Source organism: Crinia signifera, chromosome 8, assembly GCF_055691185.1.
Source record: "Crinia signifera chromosome 8, ASM5569118v1, whole genome shotgun sequence".
In the NCBI taxonomy this organism is placed as follows: domain Eukaryota; kingdom Metazoa; phylum Chordata; class Amphibia; order Anura; family Myobatrachidae; genus Crinia; species Crinia signifera.
The window spans coordinates 177,875,534-177,894,608 of NC_139224.1; the positions used below are offsets into that span (position 1 = coordinate 177,875,534).

Below are 19,075 nucleotides of genomic sequence, written 5' to 3' on the forward strand. Positions count from 1 at the left end.
AGTACGCCACGCAGCGTGAGTGAGCCACTAGATCCCCAGCATCAGTACGCCATGCAGCGTTAGTGAGCCACTAGATCCCCAGCCTCAGTACGCCATGCAGCGTGAGTGAGCAGCTAGATCCCCAGCATCAGTACGCTATGCAGAGTGAGTGAGCCGCTAGATCCCCAGCCTCAGTACGCCACACAGCGTGAGTGAGCCACTAGATCCCCAGCCTCAGTACGCCACACAGCGTGAGTGAGCCGCTAGATCCCCAGCCTCAGTACGCCACGCAGCGTGAGCTGCTAGATCCCCAGCCTCAGTACGCCACGCAGCGTGAGTGAGCCACTAGATCCCCAGCCTCAGTACGCCATGCAGAGTGAGTGAGCAGCTAGATCCACAGCCTCAATACACCACGCAGAGTGAGCCGCTAGATCCCCAGCCTCAGTACACCACACAGTGTGAGTGAGCCGCTAGATCCCCAGCCTCAGTACGCCACGCAGCGTGAGTGAGCCGCTAGAACCCCAGCCTCAGTACGCCACGCAGAGTGGGTGAGCCGCTAGATCCCCAGCCTCAGTACGCCACGCAGAGTGAGTGAGCCGCTAGATCCCTAGACGCAGTACGCCACGCAGTGAGTGAGCCGCTAGATCCCCAGCCTCAGTACGCCACGCAGCGTGAGTGAGCCGCTAGATCCCCAGCCTCAGTACGCCACGCAGAGTGAGTGAGCCGCTAGATCCCCAGCCTCAGTACGCCACGCAGAGTGAGTGAGCCGCTAGATTCCCAGCCTCAGTACGCCATGCAGAGTGAGCCGCTATATCCCCAGCCTCAGTACACCACGCAGAGTGAGCTGCTAGATCCCAAGCCTCAGTACACCACAGTGTGAGTGAGCCGCTAGATCCCCAGCCTCAGTACGCCACGCAGCGTGAGCTACTAGATCCCAAGCCTCAGTACACCACGCAGAGTGAGTGAGCCGCTAGATCCCCAGCCTCAGTACACCACGCAGAGTGAGCCACTAGATCCCTAACCTCAGTACACCACGCAGAGTGAGTGAGCAGCTAGATCCCCAGCCTCAGTACACCGCGCAGAGTGAGCCACTAGATCCCTAACCTCAGTACACCATGCAGCGTGAGTGAGCCACTAGATCCCCAGCCTCAGTACGCCACGCAGCATGAGCCGCTAGATCCCCAGCCTCAGTACGCCACGCAGAGTGAGTGAGCCGCTAGATCCCCAGCCTCTGTATGCCACGCAAAGTGAGTGAGCCACTAGATCCCCAGTACGCCATGCAGAGTGAGTGAGTCACTAGATCCCCAGCCTCAGTACGCCACGCAGCATGTGCTGCTAGGTCCCCAGCCTCAGTACGCCACGCAGCGTGAGTGAGCAGCTAGATCCCCAGCCTCAGTACACCACGCAGAGTGAGCCACTAGATCCCTAACCTCAGTACACCATGCAGCGTGAGTGAGCCGCTAGATCCCCAGCCTCAGTACGCCACGCAGCGTGTGAGCCACTAGATCCCCAGCCTCAGTACGCTATGCAGCGTGAGTGAGCCACTAGATCCCCAGCCTCAGTATGCCATGCAGCGTGAGTGAGCAGCTACATCGCCAGCCTCAGTACACCACGCAGAGTGAGTGAGCCACTAGATCCCCAGCCTCAGTACACCACGCAGCGTGAGTGAGCAGCTAGATCCCCAGCCTTAGTACACCACGCAGAGTGAGCCACTAGATCCCTAACCTCAGTACACCATGCAGCGTGAGTGAGCCACTAGATCCCCAGCCTCAGTACGCCACGCAGAGTGAGCCGCTAGATCCCCAGCCTCTGTATGCCACGCAGAGTGAGTGAGCCACTAGATCCCCAGTACGCCATGCAGAGTGAGTGAGTCACTAGATCCCCAGCCTCAGTACGCCACGCAGCATGTGCTGCTAGATCCCCAGCCTCAGTACGCCACGCAGCGTGAGTGAGCAGCTAGATCCCCAGCCTCAGTACACCACGCAGAGTGAGCCACTAGATCCCTAACCTCAGTACACCATGCAGCGTGAGTGAGCAGCTAGATCCCCAGCCTCAGTACACCACGCAGAGTGAGCCACTAGATCCCTAACCTCAGTACACCATGCAGCGTGAGTGAGCCGCTAGATCCCCAGCCTCAGTACGCCACGCAGCGTGAGCCACTAGATCCCCAGCCTCAGTACGCTATGCAGCGTGAGTGAGCCACTAGATCCCCAGCCTCAGTATGCCATGCAGCGTGAGTGAGCCACTAGATCCCCAGCCTCAGTACGCCACGCAGCATGAGCCGCTAGATCCCCAGCCTCAGTACGCCACGCAGAGTGAGTGAGCCACTAGATCCCCAGTACGCCATGCAGAGTGAGTGAGCCACTAGATCCCCAGCCTCAGTACGCCACGCAGCATGTGCTGCTAGATCCCCAGCCTCAGTACGCCACGCAGCATGAGTGAGCCACTAGATCCCCAGCATCAGTACGCCATGCAGCGTTAGTGAGCCACTAGATCCCCAGCCTCAGTACACCACGCAGCGTGAGTGAGCAGCTACATCCCCAGCCAAGGTACACCACGCAGCGTGAGTGAGCCGCTAGATCCCCAGCCAATATTTGGCACACCAAACGTGAACGAGCAATGGTGACACTCACATGCAGAACACACAGCATGGCATATCGCAGATGTGTGTATGTGGTAACTGGTCCATTCTGCAGTACTCCTGTACAGTACACGTATCATGCCTGGTGTTAATATGTATGTACAATATGAAAGTCACAGTATAGGAGGAGGTGCGTGTCAGTCCCCACAGGCGCCCGGAGGGAACACATTGCTAGGATACACAAGGATGCGCCAGCTAAGACAACACCACAAGTGTTTATACAGACTTTGATCCCTACATGACAATTGTGCCTGAGGACGTCGCCCAGTAACGACCCCCGGGACGGGACATGTACAAGGACAGCTGGTGTCTCCAGTCCTAAACACCTGGCAGGTGCTCGCTGAGAGGGCATCAATATTACCCAGCGCCAAGTATAGTGTCTGCGATGCGCTAACTATACCACCTGCGGCCAATCAGCGCCACCCGTGGGGAGACCTAGAGGTGCCCATAGGACACGGCCATGTCACTGATTGCTGGCACAATCTAATGATGGCGGCCGTACCGGAGATAAGCTGTAATATATGTGCCCATAGGGCGTGCAAACCTTTCATCTGCCCGCCTGTAACATAAAGCCAGGTGTAAGCCTGCACCCATCACACCCACAGCTGCAAATAGTACAGAAGACATGAACCAGGTGATATTGTCCAGGGGGAGAACCTGCCCGTTCCTGCAACACGTCACATGACTATGGGCCTAATTCAGACCAGATCGCAAGACATATGTATTCTCAAAATGGGCAAAACTATGCTGTGCTGCAGGGGGCAGATGTAACATATGCAGAGAGAGAGAGTTATATTTGGGTGGGTGTGAAAATAATGCAGCCAGTATTTACCCTGCACAAAAACACAATAACTCCCCCAAATCTAACTCTCATGTTACATCTGCCCCCTGCAGCGCAGCATGGTGTTGGCCATTTTAATAACAATTCGTCCTGTGATCAGGTCTGTATTGGGCTCTATGACCACTAGGCACCTGTGCAGACCATAAGAGACCATGACAGTGGCTGCGTGGGATGATCACACGATCTGGAGAGACAAACGTCACTCTTCCTGCCCCCTATGTATGAGCTTTACTCCTAGAAGTAATGGCGGTACTGTATTATCTGGGCGCCCGATTTAATGTAAATTTATCGACCGATTTGTGGCTTATTTTCGATCCACGATGCGATTTAGCGGCCGATTTGCGGCCGATTTTTTGCAGATTTTCGGCCATTTCCTGCCGATTTGCATGCTATTCCATACTTGCACACCCCCAGGTACTTGTTTCCTAGCACAGCGCCCATCGCATACCATGGCATGACATATGTGATGCGATTTTCCAGAAAATGCCCCTGATTGTACAATTAAATATCGCATAGCATCGCATGCCAGCAAGTGGCATGTGATGCCATGCAATTGGATTTTTAATTGTACAAGCTTGCTGATGGGTGCTTACAATGGTAAATGCACCCCCATTGTCAACGCCACCCCCACTATCAACGCCAACCCGAAGCGTGGCGAGCGTAGTGAGCCCCGCAAGGGGACACTGATTACTTGACGTGTACTCAGCGTCCCCTCGCCACGCTTCAGGATCATTTTCCGTGTCCGCTAGCCACGCTTTGGGCTGACTTGGATAATGGGGATGGGTACTTGTATCCTAGCATGGCGCCACCGATTTCCATCGTAGTACATTGCATCACATGCAATATAGCAGCATGCAATGCGATTATTAATTGTACAAGCTTGCTGATGGGTGCTTACAATGTTAAATGCACCCCCATTGTCAACGCCACCCCGAAGCGTGGCGAGCGCAGCGGTACGCGTCCTCCGACCTTTTCATACCCCCATTATCCACGTCGGTGTGGACTTGATTTAAGATAGTGTGGCGAGCACAGCGAGCCACCGAGCCCGAAGCGTGGCAAGCGCAGCGAGCCCCGCGAGAGGACGCGGATTACTTTACATGTATTCCGCGTCCGCCCGCCACGCTTTGGGCTTGGTGGCTCGCTGCACTCGCCACACTATCTAATATCAACTCCACGCCGATGTGGATAGTGGGGGTATGAAAAGGTCGGAGGACGAGTACCGCCGCCCCTCGCAGGCTCGCTGCGTTCGCCACGCTTCGGGTTGGCGTTGGTAGTGGGGGTGGCGTTGACAATGGGGGTGCATTTAAAATTGTAAAGCACCCATCAGGGTGATTGTACAATTAATAATCGCATTGCATGCTGCTATATTGCATGCGATGCGATGCACTACGATGGAAATCGGGGGCGCCATGCTAGGAAACAAGTACCCACCCCCATTATCCAAGTCAGCCCAAAGCGTGGCTAGCGGACGCGGAAAACAATCCTGAATCGTGGCGAGGGGACGCGGAATACACGTCAAGTAATCCGTGTCCCCTTGCGGGGCTTGTGTCATTCTATACCCAGCGATTACAGGGAGCGTACCTGACAACCCCGCTTCTCAATCTCCACAATGCATTTCTCCATAAGAAGCGGAACCATTAATCCGGCGTTTTCCTTCTCCACCACCTGCCGGGCGTCTACTCCGAATATGACTGGCTCGCGACCCACCCCGAGGCGGTCTGAGTTCTCCCACTGCTCCATCAGACTTAGCTTTGCATAGATCAATCCGCGAGGCTCCAGTTTAACAGCCAGCTGGTGGGTTCTGGTCACCCGGAACAGCGCCGGTAGGATAACCGTCCCATGGCAGCAAACCCGGTTCTTCTTGTTGGCTGGGTCCCAACGAAACACGACCAGCTTCAAGTGCTGCGCATTCTCCAGCTCGATGTTGAACGTGTGATCCATGCCGAGGAATGACGTCCTACAGGTGAGCAGCGCAGTTCTCGCCTTATTCACCGTGTCCACCTGTATAGCGCAGAACACGTCCTTCGAGTCTATCTTAGGCGGTTTTAAATCCTCAGCCCCATAAAAGTGCACGCTCATTAGTCCTGACACGTACTGGAAACACTTGGGCTGGTCGGAGAAGCTGTAGTGTCGGAAGGCGTCGATGTCCAAGTCCGACTTTGCGGAATTACTGGAGAGCGGCTCTCTTCCCTTGGTGGAGCCATGTTTACCAGACTTGGTTATAAGTTCGGGGGAGTCTCCGTCACTGAGGTAGCCCCCCTTACTGGAGGACTTGGAAGCGCCTGAACTCTTCTTCTTGTAGTTGGAGGACACGCTGCTGTCCAGGTGATAGCGGCTGATGACGTTCCTACTGGCGGCCGCTGCCTGTCCGGCAGGAGATAGCGGTGCAGCGTGGCGGACGTCCTGGCAGGCCTTTTTGGAGGTGGAGGGCGGCTGCTCTGCGTTTGTGTGATTTAATGTCCCTCTGACACTCAGCTTCCTGCTGAGCTCCGGCAATTTCTTCATCTTCATAGACAGCTTCCGGACAGTCCGCGGGGATTTAATTTTATCCGGGAGCGACCAATTAATGCTTCCCCCTTTCTTCACTGGGTTGGGACTGCATGGAGGTGAGAAATCAATTGGTGACGCTAAATTAGCCTTCGGGGCGCAGTGAGCGCCTGGACCTGGAAAAGAAGAAAGGGAAATGATGTTCTTAGGGAGAGTCCGGACTGCGACCTTTCTATTACTGTATAAATGTATCTATGATGTCACTGGGGCCATGGGCAGGTCCACAGAGAGCTGGGAGCCACAGCCATCCCCTGACTCTACCATCTGTAAGCTGCCACGGGTATGGCTCATAGAGTCCACAGTCAATAGGTCGACATATAAAAAGAGTTGACATCGCTTAGGACGAAAGGTTGACACAAGCAATAGGTCAACAATGACTTTTATAGAGACATCTACGCACTCAGGAGACAGCATAGAACGAGAGCGGGGTTATACAGAAAAATATAGATTGCAGGGTTCTAAATGAATCCCTGTCACATGACCTCTGTATGGAGGGGGCAGTGCGGCTCTCACATCACAGACGGACTATTTACTAGAGGAGGACAAAGCCCCTCTCATACAGCAGCATGACGCAGGAACCGGATCACACAAGGCAGCCTTACCCTACACCAGATCACACAAGGCAGCCTTACCCTACACCAGATCACACAAGGCAGCCTTACCCTACACCAGATCACACAAGGCAGCCTTACCCTACACCAGATCACACAAGGCAGCCTTACCCTACACCGGATCACACAAGGCAGCCATACCCTACATCAGATCACACAAGGCAGCCTTACCCTACACCGGATCACACAAGGCAGCCTTACCCTACACCAGATCACACAAGGCAGCCTTACCCTACACCAGATCACACAAGGCAGCCATACCCTACATCAGATCACACAAGTCAGCCTTACCCTACACCAGATCACACAAGGCAGCCTTACCCTACACCAGATCACACAAGGCAGCCTTACCCCACACCGGATCACACAAGGCAGCCTTACCCTACACCGCAAGGCAGCCTTAGCCTACACCGCACACACAAGGCAGCCTTACCCTACAGCGCACACACAAGGCAGCCTTACCCTACGCCGGATCACACAAGGCAGCCTTACCCTACACCAGATCACACAAGGCAGCCTTACCCTACACCAGATCACACAAGGCAGCCTTACCCTACACCAGATCACACAAGGCAGCCTTACCCTACACTGCACATACAAGGCAGCCTTACCCTACACCGCACACACAAGGCAGCCTTACCCTACACCGGATCACACAAGGCAGCCTTACCCTACACCGGATCACACAAGGCAGCCTTACCCTACACGGCACACACAAGGCAGCCTTACCCTACACTGCACATACAAGGCAGCTTTACCCTACACCGCACACACAAGGCAGCCTTACCCTACACCGGATCACACAAGGCAGCCTTACCCTACACCGGATCACACAAGGCAGCCTTACCCTACACGGCACACACAAGGCAGCCTTACCCTACACGGCACACACACACAAGGCAACCTTATCCCACACCGGATCACACAAGGCAGTCTTAGCCTACACCGGATCACACAAGGCAGCCTTAACCTACACCGCACACACAAGGCAGCCTTAACCTACACCGCACACACAAGGCAGCCTTACCCAACACCGCACACACAAGGCAGCCTTACCCTACACCGCACACACAAGGCTGCCTTACCCTACACGGCACACACAAGGCAGCCTTACCCTACACGGCACACACAAGGCCGCCTTACACTGCACCGCATACACAAGGCAGTCTTACTCCACACCGGATCGCACAAGGCAGCCTTACCCTACACCGCACACACAAGGCAGCCTTACCCTACACCGCACATACAAGGCAGCCTTACTCCACACCGGATCACACAAGGCAGCCTTACCCTACACTGCACACACAAGGCAGCCTTACTCCACACCGGATCACACAAGGCAGCCTTACCCTACACCACACATGCAAGGCACTATGCACTGAATGGAATATCCCCGGCGGTATGCACTGCGCACTGATTGCCAGCACAGGACACAACCGGGCAGCGCAGTGTAATCACCGGCACAGGACACAATCGGGCAGCGCAGTGTAATCCCCGGTGCAGGACACAATCGGACAGCGCAGTGTAATCCCCGATGCAGAACACAATCGGGCAGCGCAGTGTAATCCCCGATGCAGAACACAATCGGGCAGCGCAGTGTAATCCCCGGTGCAGGACACAATCGGGCAGCGCAGTGTAATCCCCGGTGCAGGACACAATCGGGCAGCGCAGTGTAATCCCCGTGCAGGACACAATCGGGCAGCGCAGTGTAATCCCCGGTGCAGGACACAATCGGGCAGCGCAGTGTAATCCCCGGTGCAGGACACAATCGGGCAGCGCAGTGTAATCCCCGTGCAGGACACAATCGGGCAGCGCAGTGTAATCCCCGTGCAGGACACAATCGGGCAGCGCAGTGTAATCCCCGTGCAGGACACAATCGGGCAGCGCAGTGTAATCACCGGCACAGGACACAGTTCCAGCAACGGCTGGGTATAGTAACGGAGTATTCTGCAGTGGTGGGCAATGCCACATGTAGCCTCGGACCCTGGAATAAGTGCAGCGTACAGGAGACGCAGCCACGTGCCAGTATTCCCATCGCCCTACTTACCCTGTGTATGGGCAGGTCTCACAACAACAGAGATGCCAAGTACACAGCACAGACTGACTGCAGGGTTATATACATAGACAGCAAACTGGGGCCCGATTCAGGCATTGGCAACACAGAGGCAGCGCAAGGGCACCGGCGACACAGAGGATGGCAGGTACGTCACATAATGATAAATCAGAACTACATGTGATATTATTGGCGGGCCGGTCTCATCTGGGAGAACATGTGACCTCCTGGGTAACCTTGTAAGCAGGCCGGGTCCTCGTCTACGTGACAGATTGCAGTTCTCCTGTGCACAATCCATCACCCAGCAGCCAATAGTACATATCACACCACACACAGGGGACTCACCGGGCTCCTGAGGTCTGTACGCTGGTATGTCCTGCACAATCCGCCCCACTGCGGCCTTGTAGACAAACGTCTGCTTGCACATCTGCACACTATAGTCCGCGCTCTCCGAGAAGTCCCCGGTGTTCTGCTCACTGGTTGGAGACATTGGGAGCCGGTCACTGGGACCTGGAAGACCATCAGGGTTCCCCGGAGCTTCTGGCTCAGACGCAGCCTGGGAAGAGGACTGGTTACGGCAGACATACGTGTCATCATCTTCAGGGATTGGATTGTACCAAATTTCTCCTTCATCATCGGCATCATTATCCTCGCCGAGGTCTGAGCTGCGGCCGGACAGCGCTAAAGGACTTGTGGGAATGGAGGCGACGCTCTCGGCCTCTTTGCTGAACAGAGCATTGGAGACTTGGGGCTTCGGCGCTCTCATGCCAGCGTGGAAAGAATTAGAAGTCCGATAACTGGTTTTATGGCCATCCGTGACCAGATATCGGTGACTGCTCTGCTTCAACCAGTTGCGTTTCTTCGACACTGTAATATGGGTCTTCTGTAGATTGTGTTCATTCACCACAGTGACCTTAATGTCCTGTCTGATGATAGACGAAGTGTAGGCGTTCTCTATCAGATCTGTACAACGGGGGGAGAGAGAGAACAAATCAGTACCAACCAGTAACAGAACATACGAAATGGGGTCATTGTGTAGTCTAAGTGCCCGCGTCCACAGGCGCCCCAGGGAGCCCGCCTCCACAAGCGCCCCAGGGAGCCCGCCTCCACAAGCGCCCCAGGGAGCCCGCCTCCACAAGCGCCCCAGGGAGCCCGCCTCCACAAGCGCCCCAGGGAGCCCGCCTCCACAAGCGCCCCAGGGAGCCCGCCTCCACAAGCGCCCCAGGGAGCCCGCCTCCACAAGCGCCCCAGGGAGCCCGCGCCCACAAGCGCCCCAGGGAGCCCGCCTCCACAAGCGCCCCAGGGAGCCCGCCTCCACAAGCGCCCCAGGGAGCCCGCCTCCACAAGCGCTCCAGGGAGCCCGCCTCCACAAGCGCTCCAGGGAGCCCGCCTCCACAAGCGCTCCAGGGAGCCCGCATCCACAAGCGCTCCAGGGAGCCCGCCTCCACAAGCGCCCCAGGGAGCCCGCCTCCACAAGAGCTCCAGGTAGCCCGCGCCCACAAGCGCACCAGGGAGCCCGCGCCCACAAGCGCCCCAGGGAAATCGCGCCCACAAGCAGCCCCAGGCCACAAGTGCCCCAAGGAGCCTGTGTCTACAAGCTCCCCAGGGAGCCCGCAAGCGCCCGGCCTGGGAACTACTGATGTACACAGACCAGTACTACCAGACAGTAAATGGCCATTGCCCAAATCCCTACACCCTCCATTTACCTGCAGTATAATCACAGCCACAATACAATGTTCCTATTCCTTAGAAATCAGCCACTTTCTCTGTTGCATACACAATGTACTCAGACTGCACTTCTAATTACAACAGTGTGCTTGGTCTCTGATGTCTTTCCAGGGCCTGGATCTGCTTAATCTGCAGGATCAGCATTCACTCTATCCAACCAAATTACGACGCCACAAAGCACCAGAGTCCCCAGCGCCTGTTCCAGATTCATTATATGTCCAAAACTCAGTGGTGCCACATACCAGGCGGCCATGGTCAGACAATCAGTGTTCTGTAGGCCGAGGGGGCTGCATGCAATCAAATTCTATCATTGGGGCAGATGTATTAAACCTTAACAAGAGATAAATGAAAGTGTGATAAGGAGAGATAACCGTCCAGCCAATCACATCCTAACTGCCATGTTACAGGCTGTGTTTGAAAAAAGTCAGTAAGGAGCTGATTGGCTGGAGGTTTATCTCTCCTTATCGCCCTTGCATTTATCTCTTGTTAAGTCTTCATACATCTGCCCCAATGTGTGGAAAAGCGGCTGACGAAACACCACGGGCCAGACCGATTGGCGAGGACGTGCGGCAATGTGCCCCCCCCCCCACCCCATGGCTTCATAGACTGATGAGTAAAGGGAACGGAAGACTTAAATAAGGAAGAGAGGAAGCCAGGTTTATTTACACAGGGAGGGGGTCTTACGGCCCCTTCTCACCTGATTCAGACAGATCGAGCAGAGAATTTGGATGAAAAGTGTCCAAAAACGCCTGTTTGACATTAGATGTGATCCAATGCGCAGTGCCATGTGCACCGACACGGGCAGCCTCCCAGCAGCAGGGAATTTCATTGCATGCTCAAGGAAGATTGGCTGAGACGTCACTCTTCGGAGAAGTCACAGTAATGGATGGCGGCCTTAAGACGCGACCCTTCTAACATATATCAAAGCTCATTGGAGATTTGTCTATCAAGGACCTCACAGAGGGCAGGGTGTCATCGGGAGCACAAAAAGGGTTATTATTACACTGGGGGAACAGCCAATCTGGTGCCAGGGATTCATTTGTGCTGAATACTTCAGGCTTATTTATCACTGGTGCTGTCGTTTGTGAGATATGTGTCTTCCCAGCGTTAGTGAGGAGGTATGTGTTATCACACATGACTACCAGCTACGTTATCACAAATTAGACTAATTCTTCTTATTTCTGTAAGAAAGTGGTTGTTAAAAAAGAAAAACCTGAAGGTGCATACACACTTGCCGATTTTCACCCGTCTAAGCGATTTTCGTGGGGTGGGCAGCTTTCCATAGCAGGGCGCTATGGAAAGCCATCCACCCCATCGCTCACAGTGTGGGCCTAGAATGCCTCCTGTGAAGTAAAGCAGCCCAGACTAATGGTGTATTCTCATGGAGAAAATAACCGAGTTCTATCATTCTTCATTTATTTGCAATCTGTTGCCAATTCAGCTATAGCGCAGATCTAATGTAAGACCTCGCAGTACCCGCAAACCCATCGTACATTCAGGAAATAAATGATATTGTAATGCCAACAAGCATCTTTGTGGCACTGGCAAGCATACATGTATGATGCCCCTCTTATGAGACATGCCCAAAGTGCCAATAATAAGCAGAGACTGACCCAGACTTCACTTCATACACCTTACACATCGCCCACTCCATATTATCCCACGTATATTACTGACCTCCGGGACTAACTCTGTATTCATACACCTTACACATCGCCCGCTCCGTATTATCCCATGTATATTACTGACCTCCGGGACTAACTCTGTATTCATACACCTTACACATCGCCCGCTCCATATTATCCCACGTATATTACTGACTTCCGGGACTAACTCTGTATTCATACACCTTACACATCGCCCGCTCCATATTATCCCACATATATTACTGACCTCCGGGACTAACTCTGTATTCATACACCTTACACATCGCCCGCTCCGTATTATCCCACGTATATTACTGACTTCCGGGACTAACTCCATATTCATACACCTTACACATCGCCCGCTCCGTATTATCCCACGTATATTACTGACTTCCGGGACTAACTCTGTATTCATACACCTTACACATCGCCCGCTCCATATTATCCCACATATATTACTGACCTCCGGGACTAACTCTGTATTCATACACCTTACACATCGCCCGCTCCATATTATCCCACGTATATTACTGACTTCCGGGACTAACTCTGTATTCATACACCTTACACATCGCCCGCTCCATATTATCCCACGTATATTACTGACTTCCGGGACTAACTCTGTATTCATACACCTTACACATCGCCCGCTCCGTATTATCCCACGTATATTACTGACTTCCGGGACTAACTCCATATTCATACACCTTACACATCGCCCGCTCCGTATTATCCCACGTATATTACTGACTTCCGGGACTAACTCTGTATTCATACACCTTACACATCGCCCGCTCCATATTATCCCACATATATTACTGACCTCCGGGACTAACTCTGTATTCATACACCTTACACATCGCCCGCTCCATATTATCCCACGTATATTACTGACTTCCTGGACTAACTCTGTATTCATACACCTTACACATCGCCTGCTCCATATTATCCCACATATATTACTGACCTCCGGGACTAACTCTGTATTCATACACCTTACACATCGCCCGCTCTGTATTATCCCACGTATATTACTGACTTCCGGGACTAACTCCATATTCATACACCTTACACATCGCCCGCTCCGTATTATCCCACGTATATTACTGACTTCCGGGACTAACTCCATATTCATACACCTTACACATCGCCCGCTCCATATTATCCCACGTATATTACTGACTTCCGGGACTAACTCTGTATTCATACACCTTACACATCGCCCGCTCCATATTATCCCACATATATTACTGACCTCCGGGACTAACTCTGTATTCATACACCTTACACATCGCCCGCTCCATATTATCCCACATATATTACTGACCTCCGGGACTAACTCCATATTCATACACCTTACACATAGCCCGCTCCGTATTATCCCACATATATTACTGACTTCCGGGACTAACTCTGTATTCATACACCTTACACATAGCCCGCTCCGTATTATCCCATATATGTTACTGACCTCCGGGACTAACTCTGTATTCATACACATCGCCCGCTCCATATTATCCCACGTATATTACTGACCTCCGGGACTAACTCCATATTCATACACCTTACACATAGCCCGCTCCGTATTATCCCACATATATTACTGACTTCCGGGACTAACTCTGTATTCATACACCTTACACATCGCCCGCTCCGTATTATCCCACATATATTACTGACTTCCGGGACTAACTCTGTATTCATACACCTTACACATAGCCCGCTCCGTATTATCCCATATATGTTACTGACCTCCGGGACTAACTCCGTATTCATAAACCTTACACATAGCCTGCTCCGTATTATCCCATATATGTTACTGACCTCCGGGACTAACTCCGTATTCATACACCTTACACATAGCCCAGCTCCGTATTATCCCATATATGTTACTGACCTCCGGGACTAACTCCGTATTCATACACCTTACACATCGCCCGCTCCGTATTATCCCACGTATATTACTGACTTCCAGGACAAAAGGTGCGTACACACGGATAGATTTGGCAAAAGATCTGGGTGTTCCCGACTGATTGAAACGACCAATCGCTCAAATCGTTCCGTGTGTATGAACAATATATCGGACGATGCGCATACCCAACGGTCATCATTTGTCACCAAATCATTTGTGCAGGAGGTTTAGAGGAAATCGTTAACGAGATTGAATCATTGGCCAAATCTATCCATGTGTACGCACCTTAACTCTATATTCATACACCTTACACATCGCCCGCTCCGTATTATCCCACATATATTACTGACTTCCGGGACTAACTCCATATTCATACACCTTACACATCGCCCGCTCCGTATTATCCCAAATATATTACTGACTTCTGGTATGAACTCCATATTCATACACCTTACACATCGCCCGCTCCGTATTATCCCACATATATTACTGACTTCCGGGACTAATGCTGGCCACACATCAGACCAACTTTTCTCCAACCATCCAACTAGTTGGTTGGTTGGACTGAAAATCTGGTCACTGCCTTACAGGACTAACTCCATATTCATACACCTTACACTTCGCCCTGCTCCATATTATCCCAAATATATTACTGCCATCCGGGACTAACTCCATATTCATACATCTTCCGAATAGCCCAGCTCCGTATTATCCCAAATACGTCACTGACCTCTGGGACTAACTCCATATTCATACATCCTACACATTTTACCCCAAATATATTACTGACTTCCGGACTAACTCTGTATTCATACACCTTACACATAGCTCAGCTCCTTATTACCACATATATGTTACTGACTTCTGGGACTAACACCGTATTCATACACCTTACACTACCCCCCCCCCCCCCCCCCCATATTATCCTAAATATATTACTGACATCTGGGACTAACTCCATAATCACACACCTTACCCCAAATATATTACTGACTTCCGGACTAACACCGTATTCATACACCTTACACATAGCCCAGCTCCCTATTACCCCATATATGTTACTGACTTCCGGGATTAACTCCATATTCATACACCTTACACTACCCATTTCCCCCCCCCCCCCCCCCCCCCCCCTCAGCTCCATATTATCCCAAATATATTACTGACATCTGGGACTAACTCCATAATCACAAACCTTACACACCTTACCCCAAATATATTACTGACTTCCGGACTATCACCGTATTCATACACCTTACACATAGCCCAGCTCCGTATTATCCCAAATATGTTACTGACTTCCGGGACTAACTCCATATTGATATTGATACACCTTACACATAGCCCAGCTCCGTATTATCCCAAATATGTTACTGAAATCCGGGACTAACTCCATATTGATACACCTTACACATAGCCCTGCTCCGTATTACCCCAAATATATTACTGATTCCGGGACTAACTCCATCTTCATACTCCTTAATCTTGAATAGAAGCCCTAATATAAGTTAGTTGTGCCCTGGTGGCTGGATGACACTGTATAGTGAGTCTGGGTATATCAGTAAGAAGCAGCACATGTACATACCGCTTCTCACCCTCGTACACACAACGCCCACACCTTGTACTTTGCCCTCTCAGGTAACATGGGTAGACGCACGTTCTCTGCCCAGCATCGCGGGTTTCCATAGATGCCCATTTTCTACGTTCTCTGCCCAGCATCGCGGGTTTCCATAGATGCCCATTTTCTGTCATTGCCAAGGACAACCACAGCTTTTACAGACTCATCCCAGGAACTTTGTTATTTGCACAATAGAATGAATATTGTTTTGTTTGCTAAATGCAATTGTCAGTATCCATGGTTACACTCCAGATAGATGTTAATATTAATTAGAAGCAATGTGCATAGACATGAATGACATTATAAGCATATCAGGCTGGGGCCACAGGGGCCAATCCGTGACCCGTGCATCAATGCTGCCGCGTGGGGCCTATCCATGACCGGTGCATCAATGCTGCCACGTGGGGCCTATCCATGACCGGTGCATCAATGCTGCCACGTGGGGCCTATCCATGATCGGTGCATCAATGCTGCCGCGTGGGGCCTATCCATGACCGGTGCATCAATGCTGCCACGTGGGGCCTATCCGTGACCGGTGCATCAATGCTGCCGCGTGGGGCCTATCCGTGACCGGTGCATCAATGCTGCCACGTGGGGCCTATCCGTGACCCGTGCATCAATGCCGCAGCGTGGGGCCTATCCGTGACCCGTGCATCAATGCTGCCGAGTGGGGCCTATCCGTGACCCGTCCATCAATGCCGCCGCGTGGGGCCTATCCGTGACCCGTCCATCAATGCCGCCGCGTGGGGCCTATCTGTGACCCGTGCATCAATGCCGCAGCGTGGGGCCTATCCGTGATCCGTGCATCAATGCTGCGTGGGGTCTATCCATGACCCGTGCATTAATGCTGCTGTGTGGGTCTCTCCGTGACCCATGCATAATGCTGCTGCGTGGGGCCTATCCGTGACCCATGACTGCATATTACAGTTCCGCGCTCCTCACTGCTCACACAGGCACTACACAGGGACACTGGGGAAGTGTGTAGACACGGAGGAGATTGGCAGCGAGGCTGAATGTCACCAGAGGATCGGTCGCTTAGGCAGCAGTGCTGGGTACCATACCACAGGCAGGCAGCTACTTGTCCCGCATTCCAGATAAAGCTCAGCCATTTGTTACAGATCTGTGCTGTTTATCATTAACCAGAGGGAAGTGACACCAATGATGGGAACAGTGCAGCAAGCAACCTCACATCACAGAGGTGACATGACTGCTGCAAGATTATTACCACCTGCCTCAGCCTCCTATAGAGCACTGTGAGATCAGTGAGATCCATCACTGGGGTTGCAGGCCGGGAGTGTGGTGTGCATAGGATAAGGCCCGCCGACAGGCAGCCGGGCCGAGGGCTCGGCCGCGACGGGCAGCCGGGCCGAGGGCTCGGCCGCGACGGGCAGCCGGGCCGAGGGCTCGGCCGCGACGGGCAGCCGGGCCGAGGGCTCGGCCGCGACGGGCAGCCGGGCCGAGGGCTCAGCCACGACGGGCAGCCGGGCCGAGGGCTCGGTAGCGACGGGCAGCCGGACTGAGGGCTCGGCCGCGTCCCCCACAAACATTCTGCTACCGTATCTCAAAAACACAACCAAAAATACTATGTGGCATTGCTTAAGTTGGGGGTCTGGCAACATGAGGCGCTACAGCTAGTGTAGAACCACACATCTCAGAGTGCCCTGACATAGCATTATCTATCACTAAAGCGGTCTCAGGGCATGCTGAGTGGTGTAGTTCCACAGCAGATGGCGTGCCACACGTCACACGCTTATCAGTAAGAGGAGATCCTAGGGAGCGTGTCCATAGAGGGTTCATCAGAATCGGTGAGTTCCAGATGCTACACAGCCATGTGCACCGGTAACTGACCAGACATCTTCCCAAGACACAAATGATTTAATGATCACATTGGCAGGTCAGGGTCACAGGTCAATGCTTCTGTAAGGCAAGGCATGTGTCACCTCCTAAGTTCCCAGCGGTCAGCAGATGGAGCCAAAAATAGCTTCAGTCCCCTAGAGAAGTCCGTCCAGTGCCCCCTGTGATTATACTGTGCATTGGCTGCATTCTTATACACCCACTCACCCTGCGCACACACACACACACACACATTTACTGTGACAGTGCAGCTCGGCAGGTATGTGTTCCCTGTGTGATAGCTGTACTGTCCCTGCTTATATTGTTACCTACTTGGCTGCTGCAGTGACCAGTGGTGCCGCTGATGGCTGCCTAGGTGCTGTGCAGCTCGGCAGGTAGGTGTTCCCTGTGTGATAACTGTACTGTCCCTGCTTATATTGTTACCTACCTGGCTGCTGCAGTGACCAGTGGTGCCGCTGATGGCTGCCTAGGTGCTGTGCAGCTCGGCAGGTATGTGTTCCCTGTGTGATAGCTGTACTGTACCTGCTTATATTGTCACCTACCTGGCTGCTGCAATGACCAGTGGTGCCGCTGATGGCTGCCTAGGTGCTGTGCAGCTCGGCAGGTATGTGTTCCCTGTGTGATAACTGTACTGTACCTGCTTATATTGTCACCTACCTGGCTGCTGCAATGACCAGTGGTGCCGCTGATGGCTGCCTAGGTGCTGTGCAGCTCGGCAGGTATGTGTTCCCTGTGTGATAACTGTACTGTACCTGCTTATATTGTTACCTACCTGGCTGCTGCAATGCCCAGTGGTGCCGCTGATGGCTGCCTAGGTGCTGTGCAGCTCGGCAGGTATGTGTTCCCTGTGTGATAACTGTACTGTACCTGCTTATATTGTTACCTACCTGGCTGCTGCAATGACCAGTGGTGCCGCTGATGGCTGCCTAGGCGCTGTGCAGCTCGGCAGGTATGTGTTCCCTGTGTGATAACTGTACTGTCTCTGCTTATATTGTCACCTACCTGGCTGCTGTAATGACCAGTGGCACCGCTGATGGCTGCCTAGGCGCTGTGCAGCTCGGCAGGTATGTGTTCCCTGTGTGATAACTGTACTGTCTCTGCTTATATTGTCACCTACCTGGCTGCTGTAATGACCAGTGGCACCGCTGATGGCTGCCTAGGCGCTGTGCAGCTCGGCGGGTATGTGTTCCCTGTGTGATAACTGTACTGTACCTGCTTATAGTGTTACCTACCTGGCTGCTGCAATGACCAGTGGTGCTGCTGATGGCTGCCTAGGTGCTGTGCAGCTCGGCAGGTATGTGTTCCCTGTGTGATAACTGTACTGTCCCTGCTTATATTGTTACCTACCTGGCTGCTGCAATGACCAGTGGTGCCGCTGATGGCTGCCTAGGCGCTGTGCTGCTCGGCAGGTATGTGTTCCCTGTGTGATAACTGTAATGTCTCTGCTTATATTGTTACCTACCTGGCTGCTGCAATGACGAGTGGTGCCGCTGATGGCTGCCTAGGCGCTGTGCTGCTCGGCAGGTATGTGTTCCCTGTGTGATAACTGTAATGTCTCTGCTTATATTGTTACCTACCTGGCTGCTGCAATGACCAGTGGTGCCGCTGATGGCTCCCTAGGCGCTGTACAGCTCGGCAGGTATGT

General features: G+C 52.9%; 1 protein-coding gene across 1 annotated transcript in view; it reads right to left on the minus strand.

Moving 5' to 3' along the window:
- The window catches only part of SYDE2 (synapse defective Rho GTPase homolog 2), a 66,163-nt gene that overhangs the window by 34,043 nt on the left and 13,045 nt on the right, over positions 1–19,075 (minus strand). The window contains 2 exon segments of the mRNA XM_083157891.1: positions 5,043–6,124; positions 9,018–9,635. Of these exon segments, the coding sequence (XP_083014017.1) occupies positions 5,043–6,124; positions 9,018–9,635 (1,700 nt within the window).